At 37.3% G+C, this 19827-nt stretch overlaps 1 protein-coding gene across 1 annotated transcript; it reads right to left on the reverse strand.

Annotated features, from left to right (window-relative positions):
• Positions 1 to 399: 399 nt before the first annotated feature.
• On the reverse strand, positions 400 to 1625 carry LOC122732561 (histone-binding protein RBBP7-like). Its single transcript, XM_043972789.1, is given in 3 exon segments — positions 400 to 727; positions 729 to 1232; positions 1234 to 1625. Coding segments are annotated over 3 exon segments (1224 nt in total).
• Between the last annotated feature and the right edge of the window lie 18202 nt (positions 1626 to 19827).

A 19827-nucleotide genomic window follows, 5' to 3' on the forward strand; every position in this document is an offset into this window, starting at 1 on the left:
GGAGACATAGGTATGTATACTGGAAAAAATGAATAGGTGGTACCCTGCAACTTATGTTTCAAACAGACATGCTCTTTAGTAACATTCCTGCTTTCCCAAATAGCAAAATATTGTACAATATGTAATAATAGCTCACTTCGAAAGTGCTGAAATAATCAGGGATAAGGAATGCTTATAATTCAACTATACAAGCTGTTTTTCTTTGTGCTTGAGAAATCAAGCATCCATGTAGCATTACATTCAATAAATGATATTTTGAATGTATGGTAGTCAAACCCCCCCCCCCCAAAGATAATTTAAATGAATGTTAGCCACTTGACAAATATCCAGCAATTTTTATTTCATCTTAGATGTAAAAGGTTTTAAGATCCTTGACCCTCCAGTTCTGATGCTGGTTCTTCATATATCTAGTTCTTCATCATTGTAAATATTTTCAGCCATTTGGCATATCTGCATGATATTATCCTCAGAAACAGAACAAATTACCCAAGGCTCATTGGGGTTCCAACTAAAATATGATATCTTGGCAGTGTGTCCTCCATGAATAAACAGAAGTTCTGGAGGTCTGTCTTCAGCATCTTCAGCTGACTGTTCTCCAATTTTACTTAAATCCCATACATTTAGACATCGATCAGTACCACTTGAAGCCAAGATAGTTTCATTATGTGGAGACCAGTGAACCTGGAAGATTTCAACTTTATGAGATTCAAAGGAGCGGAGTTTTACTCAGATCCCACAAAGCCACAGTCTTATCAGCTGAGCCAGTTGCTAAAATGAATTCACTGTATGGATTAAACGACAGACAGTTGACCTCAGTGATATGGGCATCTACAGAGTGACTTGGCTTGGATGTTGTATTGGACCTGGTATCCCAGATCATAAGTTTCTGGTCATCAGCAACAGATCCAAACAATGATTCGTGCAGTAGATGCCATGCCGCATCTTCTACAACAGCAGAATGACCAGTAAAGATTGCTTTGGTATCAACAATTTTCCCTTCCTTTGGGCCTGCATTTATATCCCATAAACAGACAGTATGGTCATCAGATGCACTTAGGAGATATCCACTCAAGTTCGAATTCCAGGAAAGACCATAACCTTCCTTTTGATGGCCTCTTAACCTAAGATCAGGATTACATTCTCCACTCGGGTCTGGTTTAGAGGGACGTTTTGTATAATCAAAAACCAGCACATCAGAAGATGGTGTTTTCGTAGCAATAAAGAAGGGCTCTGTAACGAGCACGATTTACTTCTCCTTCATGATTTATCTTTATTTCAGTTTCAATTTTTCCAGTTACAGATCCAAAGCCCCCAAATTCTCCCTTCTCACTATCATAATGGGAAGCATCAAATTGTGCATCATCATTAGGAATCTGTACTCGTGCAACCACTAAATGGTTCTGCTCATCAGAAGTGTGAGTCCCCAGCACTAGCCAATGAAGGGCATAATCTTTTCCTTCTGGTCTAGTTACATCAGGAAGCCACTGAACAGTAAGGCTGGGCCATTCAAGGGCATGTGTCATAACCAAGCCATACAAAAATGGTGTATTCTTTTTCCATATTTTATATTTTTCATTGATAACCTGCTCCTCCACCATATCTTCAAACATCTCTTTATTCGCCATCTTGTGTTGGGCAGTGCGCCCACCAGCTGCCAGGCCTTCAGGCACCATCTCGATCTCCCCACCCCCCCACTCCCAGCCTGGGGCCCCACCAGTCTCTGCCGCGTCACCCAGCTCCTAGAACCCGCAGCCGTGGATGCCTCCACCACTTGCCTTCCCACCCTGCGCCCCGTCCTCCAGAATCAGGTCTTGCCATGGTCCTGCTGCTGGGGCAGCTTGGACCCCAACCGCTTCCTTCTCTCTTTCCAAACTTGGAATGAGACTTTCAACCCATGCCTACCAGCCCGCTCTAGTCGCAAAGATGCAGGTGCACTACGGGCCCCGGAGGACCATATTTCATATTCTTTTGATGTCCATATCTGAGCCAGATACTTAGGATACACATTTAGCTCAATTATTGTCCTTTCCTCTCTCCCTTTTCTATATTGATATTAACATATTGTTTGCTAGCATAGGGTATTATATTCTGTTATTTTTGACTGTTTCATCAGGGAAACACCCCTTGTTTCTTGAAGAAACACTTATATGAATTTGTCATCACATCATCAATTTTATTGGGAGCATATGATGTCAACTCAGTCATTCACAGGTATATTCTCAAGCAATTCAGTAAACATACATTTGTAAGAGCTGTTTGATATTAATTATTTAAATGAAATTGGGTAGTTATTACTGGAGTGTATCAATGATATGGGTAACTGGTTATTGTTACTAGGGAGAATACACCAGAATGGGGGCTCAAGTTGATAGCATTAGAGAAAGTTATTTACAACCTCTTATTGATATCCCTAGAACCTTGAAAGGGAGCCCATGCTCAGTAAGCTAATTCACTGTGAGAGTGAGAGTTGCATGACAGAGTAGTTTCTGAGACTCTGCTTTGATCAAATAGCTTCTACTTCTAATAATAATATTATATAATAATATTCAGAGATTAAGAATTTCATACCAATAGTATTATGAGCTTCACATTGTAACCTATCAACTCATGAAAAATTATGCATGCATATTAATACAAATTATGTGAAGAATTCTAAATTACACATTCCCAAGACTGTTCAAATCATTAAACTTGAGAATTTTGTCAATTTTTATGTAACATTTTGACTAGTTTTATGGTGCTGAAATAAGTTTGAAAATGTTTTACCTTAATAAGTGCCCCCAAAATAACTATATGCCAATTTTTAATAAATAATATTGAAAGGCAAAGGATATATAAACTAAATGTATTCACTTCTCTGTCTAGTACACAAATGTAATGCAACATTTCTTCCTTAGGAATTAGATATATCTATATTTATATTTATAGCTATATATAATCTATTATCTATATCATCTATCTATCTGTCAAGAGTCAGTGTCATAGTGTAGAACAGGTTGACTGAGTCACATATTAACTGTATATATGCCTATGAGCAAGTCACTTAAATTTTCAGTGCCCCAGCCAACTCTCTAAGACCATAAGTTACAAATGAGTTATGAAGAGTGTTTCTATACCATGAGTCACTACAGTGTCATCACAGTTACTGACCAAATAAATCTATATCTACAGCCATATCCATATCAATATCAACATACCTCCCTAGCTATATCTATATCTCTAATATATGGTTACAAATATGTATATATACATGCAATGAGAAAATTATTAGAAATGCTAAAGAGCTATTGCTCTAATGGATGGTTGTTTTTTCACAGATTAAAGCTGTCAATCACAAAGAAAATATTTATAGAATCATTGACCCAATCTGATTATTTTAAAGAGCAGGAAAAAAATCACAGACGGAACTATTCACCTGTAGTCTTAACTGTTCAGTCAACTAATGATTAGATCGTTTGTAAAAACAGATACTATATCTGTTATCAGGTCTATACAATTTAAAAGATGCAACTTATTCACTTATTCCATGACTGAATAATGTGGTCCATCAATATGCGGTTCAAAAGGTTCATTCTTTTCTCTTTATACTACTTTTCCCATTGTTTAACATTTTCTTTGATTTTCTGGGAAGCAACGGTTCAAACAGCCATATCATATCAATATCAACATACCTCCATAGCTATATCTATATCTCTAATATATGGTTATAAATATGTACATATACATGTAATGAGAAAATTATTAGAAATGCTGAAGAGCTATTGCTCTAATGGATGGTTGTGTTTTTTGACAGATTAAAACTGTCAATTACAAAGTAAAGATTTATAGAATTATTGACCCAATCTGATTATTTTAAAGAGGAGGGAAAAAATCAGACAGAACTGTTCATCTGCAGTCTATGTCTATGGCATAACTAGTTGGGAAAATATTTTGGATTCTGAAAGGATTTTTTCCTACCTCTTAAGAATCATACCATCGATATATTTGCCTACCTTTACAGAGGTTTGAGACCATCCCAGTTCTGAAGCAGGAGAATTCTAGACTGGAGAGATCCTTCCAGGTATATTCCTATATACCTACATTGGCTTATTAGTCTCTGGAGCTGCCCAGTCCAGTAGGTATATAAGCTTAAAGAGATCTAGTGGACTGGCAACAATGCTATGGACCAATGATCTCCGACTTCATCCCTTTATGGATACTAAAGTTTATTGTATGAGTTATATGTAGAATGCCAAGAGTTTTTAATTGCAAGCATCTCTACTCATCTTATACAAAGGTAACTATCCTTTTTCTGTCCATTCCTATGGTGAAAGAAAAGGGGGGTTGGAGCTGGCTACATGCATGTCTCCTTTTCTCCAATCTTTAATACAGAGAGATGATTTTGTACATTTTCCCCACTACCTTAAGTATACATCTGGGTTTATTTTGTTTTTTGTCCAATTTAATAATTCCACCTGATTTAATATCACTCCATGCTTTCCTTTTTACTTGGATTCATATTAATTTTACATGATTTGGCTGTTCTTTTTCCTGTAAAGGGAGATCTCCATTCAACTTAAACTTCCAGAACAGTGAGTTTTACTTTAGATTTTTTTAATGAAACTTTGCTTTGTTTTTATGAACATAACTCCCAATGGAGGGTTTGGACATACCTCTTAGTATCCTTTTAAGAGTATTGAAAATGCTCCCTTCTGATTAAGCCTCAGTTACTGGGGTTTCACTTTTGACTCATCAAAGAGGAATGAATTGATTGATCTGGAACTCACTGACATCTTCTAGGGGATAAGTTTTATTAAGTAGGGCTGCTTTCAAAATGAATTGATTGGCTTGGGAGAATGGACTATTGACAGTAGATGTATCTTTTTTGTGATGACTTTCTTCATCAATGTCTCTTAGCTTCATTTTACTTTTGCCTATCCAACTTTTATCAAGAGAGCATAGTAGGGATGTGTGTGTGTTTGTGTGTGTATGTTTATATGTATAGGTAGAGGAATTATGATCCAAAGGATCCTAATGGTTGCTTTAAGAAAATAAGCAGATAAGTATTCATATATGTGACCTGAGAGGAAAATTCTGGATGCCTTTGCCTTTTTATCTGCTTCCCCTCCTTCCCGCCAACCCCCCTTCCTCTGCCAAGCATGGGCCAGAGAATACCCTTTAGTAGTCAAAAGTACCTGTAGAAGGGGCAGCTAGGTGGCACAGTGGATAGAGTACTGGCCCTGGAGTCAGGAGGACCAAAAGTACTGGTAGAATCACTTGGCTGTCTTGGGTCATAATCCAACATAACATGGCTTTGAAAATATGATTTTCTAAACCCCAGCATTATGGAGTAATTCTTAAGGATGGTATCTTTAGTATTCCTACATTTTATAGTCCTGAAACCTGGCCTCCTTTCTAGAAAAGGATATTTAATGGGCTTCTCTAGTGTTGTTGTTGCCTAATCCCAAGTTTTAGAGTTTGATATCCACACTTCTATCCAGAGAATCAGGATTTCCTGAGCAGTGTGCCTCTTAAAGAGAGAAGAGGATCACCTATGCAGCCATATTTTGGGATTAGGAGCAGCAGCAAGGGACTAAAGCCACTCTATGAGGAAGCAAGTGATTAGGACTCGCCAAAAACCTCCCGCTCATGGCCAAGTATTATAGTGAATTATTTGGACAGTGAAATTCTAAGGGGAAGGAGGATTGTCAGTCCAGCAGTCCAAAGTGTGTTTTCATGATTGGAGCAGTTCAAACTACAAGATGATACTGAATCAGAACTTATGGACCCTTGTAGAAAAGAAGGACTCATCAAAGACAGGTGAATATTGTGCTGATGTTTGTGTGTGTGTGTGTGTGTGTGTGTTTGTGTGTGTGTACTCCCGTGAATCATTTATGCCTTTTGTATTTTCTTTTCCGTGAAACATAAACCGTAGCATAATTGATGCATTTGTTACTTTGAGGGCTTGCTTGTGCAGGAGCTAGAGACACATAGATTTTCCAAAGTAAACTCTAGGTGGAGGCATAAGGAAGTAAAGAGAGAAAGATTTTTAAAGATGGCTACAGGGATTGGATCTAGTCTGTATGATCCTAGGGCCTGAGATCATTGGTTATAGTTCTGTGTCTTTCTCATTTTGGCAAAATAGACACAATTCCTAAAGGATTGAGATTTTCTATGCTAAAGAACTGTGCAAGCAAACTACCAAATGAACATTATGTGCCTTAGGCATATGCAAAATCATTAACTCTGGCCATCTAATTTATTTAATAAAAAACAAAACCCCCCTCTTAAAAATGATTATTTTAATCACCATTAGAAATGGTCTCAAAAGTAACTTTGGGAATAGAGGAGAGAGACACAAAACGCTCAGATCCTTTGCATTCAGTTCATTATTATTCTACTGTGGAAGTTGCAAAACCACAGCCCCAAATAACTAATTAAAATGAGATGGCTATGACCCTAGGAAGTTAGAAATGTTCACTAGCCTTTATTGTCTATTATTGAAGTTTAACTCATTTTCATTTGGTCTGGATCCTGAGCACATTTCATTAAGTTGTGCATTATCTTTTGCAAATACTGTGGCAATGGATGTAGCCTAGAGAAGTGGTAATATGTTTTGCGTATATTTATGATTCACTTATTGCTATCTGTAAACTCTATTACCACCACCAGCTTGAAATTCTATTAACATGCTCAGCTGCTCCTTGAAATGTAATTTGTAGCCACAGGAGAGTGATTGACACAATGCCACATGAACCTAGTAAAAATGGCTGAATGTGAAGCTAACATGGATTCAAGCATACCCAATGTACAATTTGCTCTTAAGGTTTCTTCCCCATGGTCCCCCTCTCTTCTCTTCTCCTACTTCTGGGAGATCAAATGCAGACCCTGGCTCAGTACAGTTTTACCTGTTATAAGATAAAAATAATATAGCTACAACCAGGTTTCTTTTATAAATAACTCTGGTGATTTGAATTGTGTGGATTTGAATAATGCATCATTTTTCAAACAGTAGCTATTCTGTACTGCCTGACCCCCTTCATTAGTCTGCACAGATGTTTCTGTGATGCTTAACAATACCACCTTCTTAATATTGCTAGCTAACTTTTGGTTGATATGTATATAGCTTATCTCACTATCTAAACTGTAAGCTTCTTGAGTGAAATATATTTTCTTTCCATCTCACACAGGGGCACTCTTTCAAGTTAGTTTCCTAAAATGATATTTTAGTGAAGGTTTTACTTTTGTCCTTATTATCCAAATGGCTCGTTTAACAGGAGTCATACACAGTCCTTTCATCCCACCTTCTTTTTCTGTCCCTCATCCCCAAAGCTTTCATTAGTATATTTGACAACAATTCACATGAGCCAGGCAAAGTCATAATTTTATTTTCTCTGTTTTTGAAATAAGAATACAGACTCAGAGAATTTAAATGACTTGCCCACACAGCCAGTAAGTGGCAGAATCGGCACTTGAACCCGTCTTCTGACTATAGCACCCAGTGTGTTCTCCTACACATACCATACCACCTCTAAAAACAGGAGCTCAAAAATGCTGTCCCAGAGGGTTTTTTTTACATGGTATTCTGCTTCGAATATGAAAAGTAGATAAAATATTCCTTCATGTGTCCTTTTCAATGCATAATGTGGAGTCATTGGAAATAGAATGTTAACTATTTTCATGGGTATAAATAGAATTCAATCTGACTTCCCTCAAAAACATGACTTTCCTGCTGACCCTTTACTAAATTTCTAATAAGCAGTGAAATGGACAGAATAGGACCTATAACACAACTTGGTCCCAATATATCACCTGTGAGTCTTCTTTTTCTTTTTTAGTGATAGACACATTGCTAACTGTTGTTATCTAATTTGCTGTTGCCAGTAAACATTTACAGAGTAGAGCAGAGTTAAATGACCTTTGGCTCGTCTGTGATGTGGAATGTTAAGGGGGAAAAAGCCCTTGGAAGAATCCAGCTGAGACCAATCTACACTCTGAAGAAACTGATATTCTAGCAGCACCTATATTTGGTTCAAATAATTTTATTCTCAGGTGAGAATCATACTCTCCTACATATGAGTTAAAAGAATTCAAGAATTACATCAAACGCTTGCCAGACAAAGCAGGGGACTGTGATCTCCAGGCATTTCTTTTTTTCATGATCTACTTTACAATTTCTTTCCTCAAATGGCTTTCTATGGATATCTTTTGTTATTGCATTGTCTACATTTCTCCCCTGTATCCCTACCCTTACCTCTCTGTGAGCCATCTTTTATGAGGAAATTGAAAAGAAAAAGGTAGAAAAGAAAAAATGCAGGAAAACCAACCAACACGCTGAAAAAAATCTGAAAATATATCCAATGTTCTACACACTCGATCCCAACTTCTGCAAAGGAGAAGGGCTTGGGAGAGCTATCTTCTCATATCTCTTCTTTGGGGCCAACCTTGGTATTTATAATTTTTCAACATTCAATTTGACTGTTTTATGGTTATTTTTTTCCTCCAATTATTTTTGTACATTGTTTTTCTGGCTTTGCTTACTTAATTTAGCATTAGTTCATATAAGTCTTTATTCTTTGTAATCATCATGTTCAACATTTTTAATAGTATGGAAATATTCCGTTGCATTTATGTACTATAATTTGTTTAGCCATTTATCAGTCAATGAGCATCTACTTTGTTTCTAGTTCTTTGCTACCATAAAAGTGCTGCTATAAGTATTTTATATATAGGGACTTCCTCCTTATCAATGTCCTTCCTGAGATATATCCCTCCTAGTAAAATCTCTGGATCAAAAGGAATGGATATTTCAGTCATTTTGTTTGCATAATTTCAAATTGCTTTCCAGAATGGCCTAATTTACAACTCCACTAACAATGTGTTAGTGTGCTGATCTTTTTATAGTTCTTCCCACATTGATTAACACCATCTATTGTCATCTTTCCAGTTTATTAGGTATGAGGCAGAACCTCAGGAATGTTTAGATTTGTAGTTTTCTTGTTTTTAATAATTTGGACCATTCCTCTATTTGGTTGTTAATAGTTCATAATTCTTCTTTTGAGAATTGTTTGCTCATATACCTTAATCTCTTATCAATTGGGGATTGGTGTTTGGTCTTAATATATTTCTGTTAGCTGTCTGAATACATTGGATATATAATTCTTGTCAGATATATTTTTTTCTTGTTGTTATTTTGTTTTGTTTTTGCAGGGAAATAGGGGTTAAGTGACTTGCCCAGGGTCACACAGCTAGTAAGTATCAAGTGTCTGAGGCCGGATTTGAACTCAGGTCCTCCTGACTCCAGGGCTGGTGCTCTATCCACTGTGCCACCTAGCTGCACTTTCTTTTCTATTTTTTATGGTATGGTCTTTAACATTCAGATCACATATCCATTTTGAGGTTTTTTTGTGGAACATGGTATAAGATGTTGGTCTAAGCCCAATTTCTGTTTGACTATTTTCCATTTTTGCTAAAAGAAAGTAATAGAAATGGAATTTTCACTCAAAATAATTAGAGAATACATAAAATATTTGGAAATCAGTGTATTAAAGCAAATTCAATATTTACATATGTTCAATTATAAAATATTCCTTAATGACACAAAGAATTGCAATAGTTGAAGGAATATTCAGTCATAGCTGGGCCATGCCAATATAATAAAAATGTCAATAATATAAAAGTTAATTTATAGTTTTAGTGAACACCAATAAAACTACCAAAAAGATACTTTAGAGAGCTAGACAAGATAATTATAAAAATAATTTGGTGTAATGAAATATCTAAACTATTGCTGCAAGGATTTTTAGTGTCTTTGCTAGCCACTGCACAAATAAGCTACCATTGTGTACAGACAGACAGGTATACTTCTGTTTATTTATCCACTCAAGAATATAGCAGACACCATTAATAGCTGATAGACATGTGGAGCTCACAGTTCCACAGAAGACATACATAAAAGCATATACATAGATATATACAGATGTGTACATATGTATATATATATGTATGTGTATATGCATATACATATGTATATATACATACCCATATGCATAGACATACTGATGTATAAGTATACATATATGTGTGTATATACATACACACATACTATATATAAATAAATATAAATAAACAAATATGTGTACACATAAATAAATGAATAAAGGAATACACGCACACATACACTTACAGTTTTCTATGTGCCTTGTTAGGATGAAGAGAACGGGATGAATTTTTGAAACTATTCAAATTCCTATGAGTTTTCTATTGTAATCATAAAGTAATTGGGGGAATGGAGACATTCAATGTCACCTAACTGAAGGAGACATTCCATGTCACACAGAAAGAGAATGAAATATTATAACAGCGAACATAGCATAAAATGGAATTAGTTTTGTGCTCCAGAACATCCACATGTGACAATTTTATGCAAAACACTGGAAAAAGGAATGAAGGGGGAATAGGACCTCCAGAGCTCAAACGATGTTATAAAGTAGCAAACATCAAGCTCATTTGATAGTAATTTAAAATAAAAACAAAAACCAGAAAGCAGATCAACAAAATAGACTAGGCAAGAAAAAAAATAACTGAGCACAATATCCCATTGTTCAAAAACCATACATTACCTAAGAAAGAGGTACATGAGTAAAATCTCTGTAGCAAAAGAGATATTTCAGTATGGGTCCCAGGCACAGCCTTTAAGCTTGTTTGTGCATCTTATCACAAGGTGAAGGCTGGTGGAGAGCCATGCTAAGCACCCTCAGGATTGGTTTCTCCTTTGCTGGGCCTCCTGTTTTCTTGTACTGTGAATTCAGCTGTAATTGGTCTACCATTAGCTTTTATTTTTTTTCTTTTGGAGTTGATAGTGATTGGAGAAATTATCTGGTTTTCTCCATAGTTTTCCCCTTCTTGGTCATGTGATCATACAGCTTCCTCAGTTTCTTCTTTTTCTGCCTGGAGGCCTGGAAGCCTGGAAGTAAAAGGAATCAACTCCTCCCAGAGCCTTCCTTTATAGAGGACTCAGAACATAGCAAATAAGTCTCCATTTTCCATCAGCAGTTCTGCTTGATTTCCACTCCAGAGAGCGTCATACCTCCTGGTGATCCCCTCCCCTCCTCATTTTCAGCTTCCTTTTGTGTGTGTCTTATTTTTTCCTAGTAAATTGCAAGCTTCTTGAGGGCAAGGACTATCTTTTTCTTATTTGTCTCCTCATTTAAGCATAGTGGCTGGCAGTAGTAGGTGCTTAATGTTAATGAATTGAATTAAATTGAAAAAAAAAACAATAATAGTGTTTAACTATTGGTCATTTCCAGAATCCGGGCCCTGTGATTCTTTGATTCTTTTTCTTTTCTTTTCTTTTTTTCTTTTTCTTTTTTTTTCTTTCTTTTTTTGTTTACAGGGCAGTGAGGGTTAAGTGACTTGCCCAGAGTCATACAGATATTAAGTGCCAAGTGTCTGAGGCTGCAACTGAACTCAGGTCCTCCTGAATCCAGGGTTGGTGCTTTATCCACTGTGCTACCTAGCTGCCCAGTTCTGTACTATTGGTAAACAAAAGATGTATCTAAAACAGGTGTCATGAAGCTTCAGCTCTTCTGGTTACTGAAGGCAAAGGTATTAGGCCGGACCATTTGCCTTCCTCAACTTTGGCATGAACCCCTAATACACGGGGAGACGGATTTTTATACAGTAAAATCAATCAAATAAGGCCAATTAATTAAAAGGAAACAATCAACCATGATACAACATTAAGTAATCTGATTTCTAATTGGCGGAAAGATTAGGGACTTTCCAAGTTGGGAGGGGGAGAGTGAACAGATGCAATTCCTTGAAATCAGAAAAAGAGGTATCTGAACAATGACAGGAAGATGGAAACAACTGATTCATAAATATGGGGCTAGTTTTCAGATAAGACATACAGGTTGCTTGAAATATATAATTGTGAGAAAACTTCCATAAATCTTAGTGTCTGACTGGATTTCTGATCAACATAACCTACATCCTTAGTGAAGGGTCTCTAAGGAACAAGTAGCGGTCATCCAAGTTTCTAGCCATGCAGGGCTAGGTTTAACAACGCAATAAAGCTTTCTCACATGATTCCCACAGTTGAATAAAGTTTTCTCACGAGACAGAAATTGGACTAGACCCATAATTGAATAGAAAGGGAACTGAGCTAGCTCCAGAATTGAGTCACAAGATGGAGTCAGTGTGTTTCACTCAATTCACACTACCACTTGGTATTCTAATTCCCTCAACGTTACTGAATAACTCAGTTAAGATATAATTCCAACAAAGTTGATTATTTTATTTTCCTACACACAACAGAGTAATCCAGAAAATTCAAAGGGGGACGAAAGAGGCATATTGAAAGCATTAAGAAATGATAACTGAAAAACAAAGGCAGTATTATGCTGCATATTATTAGTACATTGTTGAATCTCATAATCTCTGAGTTGGAAGAGACTTCACGGGTTATCTAATCTGACTGATAGAGAAAAGGACTTCTCATTATAACCTATTCAACATACAATCATCTAGGGGCAACTAGGTAGCACAGTGGATAAAGCACTGGCCCTGGATTTAGGAGGACCTGAGTTCATATCTGACCTCAAACACTTGACACTTACTAGCTGTGTGACCCTGAGCAAGTCACTTAACCCTCATTGCCCTGCAAAAACAAACAAACAAACAGTCATCTAGCCTTTGCTTGAAGATGTCCAGTTAAGGAGACCCCACTATCCCATGAGACAACCTGCTCTATTTTTGGACAGCTCTAGTTTTTCCTTATATCAAACCTAATTCTGTCTCTACAAAATTTCTACCCAGTACTCCTAGTTCTGCCTGGAGGCAAGCAGAAAAAGTATAATCTCTCATCATAGGAGGGCTTCATCATGGCTTTTCCAATACTTGAAAAGACCTATCATGTCTCCATCAGAATTCCCTTCCCTCGGTTAAAAGCCCCAGTCCCTTCAGTCCTCATATGGCATCCAATTTAGGCTCTTTACCATTTTGGTTGTTAGCACATCAATTTACTACCTAAAATTCAATAACATATGTTTTTAATGATGAACCAGATTCATCAAGACAAAATTAAATGATGTTTGATATACTCTGTTTAAAGTATATGCTTGATTTACATTTCCATTTAGCATGGGAGGTTAGCACAGCATCATGGAAAAAAATTGGACTAGAACTGAGAAGAAAGATTCAAGTCATTGTTCTACCATATACAAGATATGTGATTTTTTAAAAATCCAAGATGTTAAGAACCTTCCCCTCAAAAACTACCTTGTACCTGTTTTGAATGCACTTACTGCGTATTGTGATGCATTATAGTCACATGTATGTTTTTCATAACTCCAACTACATTATAAGTTTCATAAAATCAGGGATGGAATCTATTTAAACATTGTGTCTTGGTGGTATCCTCATTTTAACAAATATTAATTGAATTAAATTGATGAGATGAGCTTGAGTTATCTGAAATAACTCATGTTTCTAAAATTCCAAAAAAATGAAATGCTATTGTTCTTTTCTGCTGCATCTTTTTCTTCCATAATAGAATTATCAGGAGGTTGGCATGTTCTATAATCATAGAATTTATCGAAAGGTCAACTTGTCCTCTGCTTCAATCAATCAAGATTATACTGAATTTTTCCATACTGCCATACTTCTTTTATTTTCCCATTCTAGCAAACTCATTATTCTGTCTACCTCCCACCCCAGCCCTGCTCCTTCATTCTAACTCCCCTATTACCATCAAGGGTACCACCATCCTTCTAGTCACTAGGAATCTTGACTTAGGTATCTCCATCTATTCCTCAGTCCCTCTCACCTTGACTCTCCCCTACTACAGCCCCATCATATCCAATCAATTGATAAGTCCTGTCTTTTCTAACTTCATGTTATCTCTTTTATAAGCCCCCCTTTTTCTCTTCTGATACTCTTACCATCATGGTACAGACCCTTATCACCTCATGATTGAACTAGTAAGACAACCTACTGGTTAGTTACCCTACTGTAAGTCTCTCCCCTCTCCCAATTCTCAACTCAGTTGTCAAAGGATTTTTCTAAGGTGCAAATCTTACCATGCCATCCCTATATTCAATCACCTTCAGTGGCTTCTTATTGCCTCTAGGATCAAACATAAATTCTTGTTTGACCTACAAGCCCTCCATAACCTGATTCCTTTCTACTTTTCTAGTCCTGATATCTATCTTGCCACTGGATCCAGATGGCTCTGGAGGAGAGAGTAAGGTTGGTGACCTCACTTAAAATTCAGTTCCGTGCAAGATGATGTCATAGTCCTCTTCGAGCATGAAGAACAACTTTTACAGTTTTCTTACACTTTATCTCTGCCCACCCCTTTCCCTCATTCTCTGCCAGACAGTAACATTCTGTCATCCTCTGACTGAGAGCATTTTCACTGGCTGCCTCCTATGCCTCAAACTTTTACCTCAACCCCACCTCCTGCCTTCCCTAGCTTCCTTTAAATCTTAACTAATATCTCACCTGTTAAATGAAGCCTTTCATAATTCCCCTTAATGCTTAATGTCTTCCTTCTGTTGATTATTTTCAATTTATCCAGGCTATATCTTAATGATATGTAATTGTTTCCATGTTATCTCTCCCATTAGAGAAGAGAGACTGTCTTTTGGCTCTCTTCATATCCCTAGCACCTTGTACAATGCCAGGAACCTTATAATAAACACTAGTTGACTGTCTGATTCTTTTTTAGAAGTCTCCAGAAAATTTACTATATCATAAGATCATAGATTTAGAACTTGGAGAGACCTTAGAAGTCATCTAGTCTAACCCCTTATTTTATAAATGAGGAAACAGTAGGCTTGAGGTGTTAATTGGCCACAACAGGTAGTAAATAACAGGATTTGAACAGAAGTCCCCTGATCCAGTGGTGGTTCACTTTGCACCATGACATCCTGCATTCTCAATGAATAAGTTTCATAGCCTCAAACCCATTACCACCTCCTCCAACTAGGGACTATCCTCTGTCTATTCTGGACGTTTCCATCTAGATCATAGAACCTCCAAAAGACAAATGCGAGGTTTGCCTGGCTATGGTTATACTGTCCAATGGTGTAAGGGCTAGTTACATCAATTCTAGCCCAGCTCCCCAGCATAATCTAAAGTCAGAGAAAATAGAATTGTTTTCTGCAGGGAAGAATAACAGGATATTGGGGTTGTTAGCAGTTAGCTAAATGCTATATTAGGAAAACAGGGAAGCAAAGGACCCGGCTGAGAAGTTAGATAATGAATTGTCTAGGATGAGTGGCAAGTGGCAAGCAGTCAGACAGTTAAAGCCAGCACTTTAACCCTAAATATTTCCCTGTTGACCTCCCAGACCACAACTCTAGAGAACCAAAAGGCAGTATCTGGAGCAGGCCTGAGGAGGGAGAGTCATGGAGAGCCCAGCAGTTCATCTGATGCCTATCATCTTTGTCTTCTGCTCCCTTCTACTTGCCTCTATCCTCAATTTTTTTCCTGCTTATTGATTATTCCTACAGTACAGCTTTCTTTGTCTCCTCAGTTGCTGCCAATATGGGCCAATGGCAAAGATGTTAGAACTTCCTCAACTCTGACAATACCCAGTTGAAGTACACAAAAAGACATGGCCCCAGGGAGACTTATTAATTGAAAGATCTATGTATTTTTATCCATGTTCAAATTTTATAGGTATGAAATCCTTTATAGTACCCTGTTATGAAATGAAGATCTTCCTTTAAACAAAGGAAGAAATTTGCCATTCTCCCATGAGCTTACAGGATTTGATTCCTGTTACTCTGCAGAAGTTTCTTGCAAATAAGATTTTTTTTTTCTATTATAAAGCAATTTTAACTGATCCAGTCTTCATTTCATTACTTGAAATCACTAATACCAATTTCTAAAACATATTTTCTCAGCTGGAAGTACATCTTATTAGTTCAGTTTTTATACTTAATGGAAATAGACATTGTATTCTAACCTTTCCTTCACCTCAAAACAAACAAATAAATAACCTAAACTTAGGGGAAAAAAGTGATATGATTATGTGTGGGAAGAGCAGAAACAGGGAAAACTGTTCTGAGTGCTGTTAACAAATAACATTCATGTGGGTGTTTATTTTGTGGCATGACCTGTTGGGTAGCAAAAAAACCCAATACTCTATACAGATGTGATGCCACAGAAGGTCACCTGCTAATTTTTAGACTCAGAGATAATTGTGCCCTGGCCGATTTCTGTGGCTTTTTTTCTTCCACACAAGAGTTCTTCAGGTCTAATCTGTCTCTTCTTTTTACTATTCATCTACACCATCCCTTTTTAATCCTGGGTTCTTCTTAATCTAATATCCTATAGGAGAAGATACAAATTTATAATGTTTCCCTTTGTCCTGATCCCTCTGAAATAAACATACAACTTTAAAAACTTTACCGCTTTTAAAGAGAAACTAATGAGTTTTAAAAAGTGTAAAAAGTTCTGACACTTTGGTCTATCTAACCTAGATTTGAATTCTCCTTTATTCAAATTAATCTCTCATTGATTCTGAATTTCTTTCCCACAACCAGCCAATAATTAACCATATGTATAGCAGGGATGAAATGAATAAATTAAGATGTAGGTTAAAATAATAATAGCTGACATCTTTAAAGTGCTTTAATATTTGTAAAGTACTTTACACATATTATCTCATTTTACCTTTACAACAAACCTATGAGGTGGGTACTATTGTCATTCACATATTACATATGAGGAAATTAAGCTTGAGAAAGACTAAAGTACTGCCTCAAGGTCACACAGATAATAAATATTTGAGACAGAGATTTGAAATCATATCTCCTTGACTTCAAGTTAAACACACTATCCACTGCACTACCTACATGCCTAAAAACAGGAACAACCAGCAAATATTCTCAACTTCTGTTTCCCAAAGCAATTACTTTTGTGTCCTCTGTGGAGGAAAAATTTTTAGCATAGCTTCATGCTGTTCCTAAAATCTAACATCTGATCAAGTGAATGAGAAATGAAGTTAGAAAAGGGCCCATGTGGCATCCATGTTACTCACCTTGGAAAGCAGAGTCTTCAGGTGCATCTTCAGATGCAGTTCTAATCAGAAAAAGGCACCAGCTTTGGTAGGGGCAAATGCAGTCAAAAGCCCAGAATAAGCAATCATTATGTAACCTTCTTGGACTGCCCTAGTTCTGCCTGATTAAAGCCTATAGTCTGACAATGGCAGCAGAAAGGAAACCTTGATGCCCAGTAACTTATGTGGGACGTGGCATGTGTTCTAAATCAGCAGTCATTTCCTCTGTCTATTGCCTATTTTCCACTCATTCATTTATGGAAGAAACCTTTATTAAGCACTTACTATGCCAGGCATTATGGTAAGCACTTCAACCTGCTATCCAACCAATCTTCAGAAACTCATTCAAAAATTTCCCACCTTTGAGATATCTCCTTGATGCGTGCCTACGAATGTCCTATTTGTTCCAGAAGAAGACACAGGTACTGCAGCTGATTCGGAGGCTGGGGATAAATTCTCCTTGAGCAGCATGTTTGGGCTCTGTGTCGGAGCAGTGGTGGTGGTGGTAGGGGGGGGTTGGATTCTGCTTTGCAGTCCAGTACGGCTCCCTTTAATCTGGAAAACAATCTCAGTGTCTTTTTGTGGGTTTTGCCGCTCCAGGGCTTGTTTTATTGCTGTTTTGGGGGTAATTGTGTCAGGAGCTCTGTGTGTTTAATGTCTTTCCTCCGCTGTCTGAATGCCCTCTTTGGACAGAAAAGTTTCAAAGACCTGTGGAAATATGGCAGATGTCTAGAGTTCTCTAAAGTAAGCATAATGGAAAAAATACAAAATTTCGCAAGAGCCTAAACATCTATATGGGTAGAAAGTCTTGATTTTCAGTGAAAATATAAGTGAATTTAGACCTTGATCTTTTTTAGCTCCCTAATTCCGTGCTTCAGATTGCAGTTCTTGTCTGGATGGCATACAGAAAACTCTTTTTCTCCTAACCTGAGACAGATTTGGATCCCAAATAATGCTCAGCTCCTTCCATAACCCGATTTTTTATCTATTTTCTAGGACCCTTGTTTGAGGAGAGGGCCTTATTTTCAGGTGACAGATTGTATCATGGCTTTTAGGCTATATTAAATGGAATTTATGGTCTCCTCTAGTATTCCTGATGTTTTTAATGGTTCTAGATCATTAAGAAGCCTACTCCAACCCTTAATGAGAAAAGGTCATCCCAATCTGATCCCAAAGATTACTCCCTAGGCATCAAGGTATCTTCCACTGACCTTGGGTTCCTTGCACTTCGGGAGGTCTCAAGGGCTCTGACCCCCATAACTTTTGCTTATCCATGACCCATTTTTTTGTCATGGTTAGTTTGCCTAATACCAGAAGAATAGGTACTATGGTCATCCAAGAGGGAGGAGATGAATTCAGGGAGACAATAGATAATAGGAAAAATGTTTTAAAGAGGGTAGTATAGACAGATCATATTGGTAGTAGCTGAGAGAGTTTAGCATAAGAATGAGGTATAAGAAATCTGATTTAGGATCTGATGAAAGGGACTGAAGGAAGAGAAAGTAGTAGACAGGCATGTCCTGTGGTCCTGCCATATTACCTGAAATGGGACACAGGTCTTGAAACTTCTTAATCAAAATCTTATTAAGGATCTTCCCCATGTTTCCCTCCTCCCAGCTTCAAATTGCTCTTAACCAATAAAACCCATTTGAACGCTCAAGTGAAGTTTTCTTACCCTGCCTAATTCTAGGGCTCAAGCTTAAAGCAGCTCATGTGAGTAATCAAACAGTATATGGAAATTCACCTCAAAACACAGATTCCCTTATCAATGGAAGTACCTTCTCATTCCAAAACAATTGCTCAACAGCCAATCCCAAACCCACCTACTTGTATCTGGAATATGTCAGCACTGTCCTGGGAAGGCTAATGCTCTCTCCCACTTCCCCCAGGAGATGGGTTAGGATAGGACTCATATAAGGTAATAGTGGTCAGAGGAGAGACATTTTTTTATAGGCATTCATAGGAATTGTGAGTGGAACCCTTGGGCAGTATATTATCTTGCCTTTTCCAATAGCAATAGGAGTATCGGTATTATTATTATACCCAGAGAAAGAATAAGAAATGGAAAGCAGGCAGGAAAAAGGAAGTCTGGGGAGGTCCATGCCAGATGGCAGGGCAGATGGTGAGATGTCTGTGCTAGGTAAGTACTAAGATTCTGATAAATGGCTCTATGGCATGTGAAACACGGTCTGCAGCAGACTAGATGTATTGGTCTGAGGTGAGTTTTCATTCATCCACCAATCAGAACAGCTCAAAACCAAGGCAGAATCCCATAACTTAATGGTTTTACTTTTGGTGTGGGTAGATTTGGACTATGGACCAGATTGTTCAACTAAAAGATTGCCTGATGTTAGCACCCCTAAGTGCATCACTTTTCTCCAGCTCTTTCAACAGTTCTGAGAGTTGTGATGGCAACTTTGTTTGTGTTGTGAATGGCCTCTACTTAAGAATTCTGTTCAACTGAAGAACAAAGATATCTTTAGAAATGATCTCAAAAAAAGAAAAGAAAAGAAAAGAAAAGAAATGATCTCCTATTTTGCTGACTTCACCTTCTGATCAACTCCCCAAATTGATGTCCCTGTTTCTATTAGAGGAATCATAAATCTGCTAGGTACACAGATTTGGAACCTTGGAATCACCTTTGACTGTCCTCCTTTTCTGCTCCCTGTCCCCCACTGAAAACAGTCACTAAATTCTATAAAATTCCCCTTGACCTCCATCACTTCTTTCTTATTCTCATAACCACTATACTGGTTCAGACTACTTATCACCTCACT

The sequence above is a fragment of the Dromiciops gliroides genome, chromosome 6, assembly GCF_019393635.1.
Source record: "Dromiciops gliroides isolate mDroGli1 chromosome 6, mDroGli1.pri, whole genome shotgun sequence".
NCBI lineage: Eukaryota > Metazoa > Chordata > Mammalia > Microbiotheria > Microbiotheriidae > Dromiciops > Dromiciops gliroides.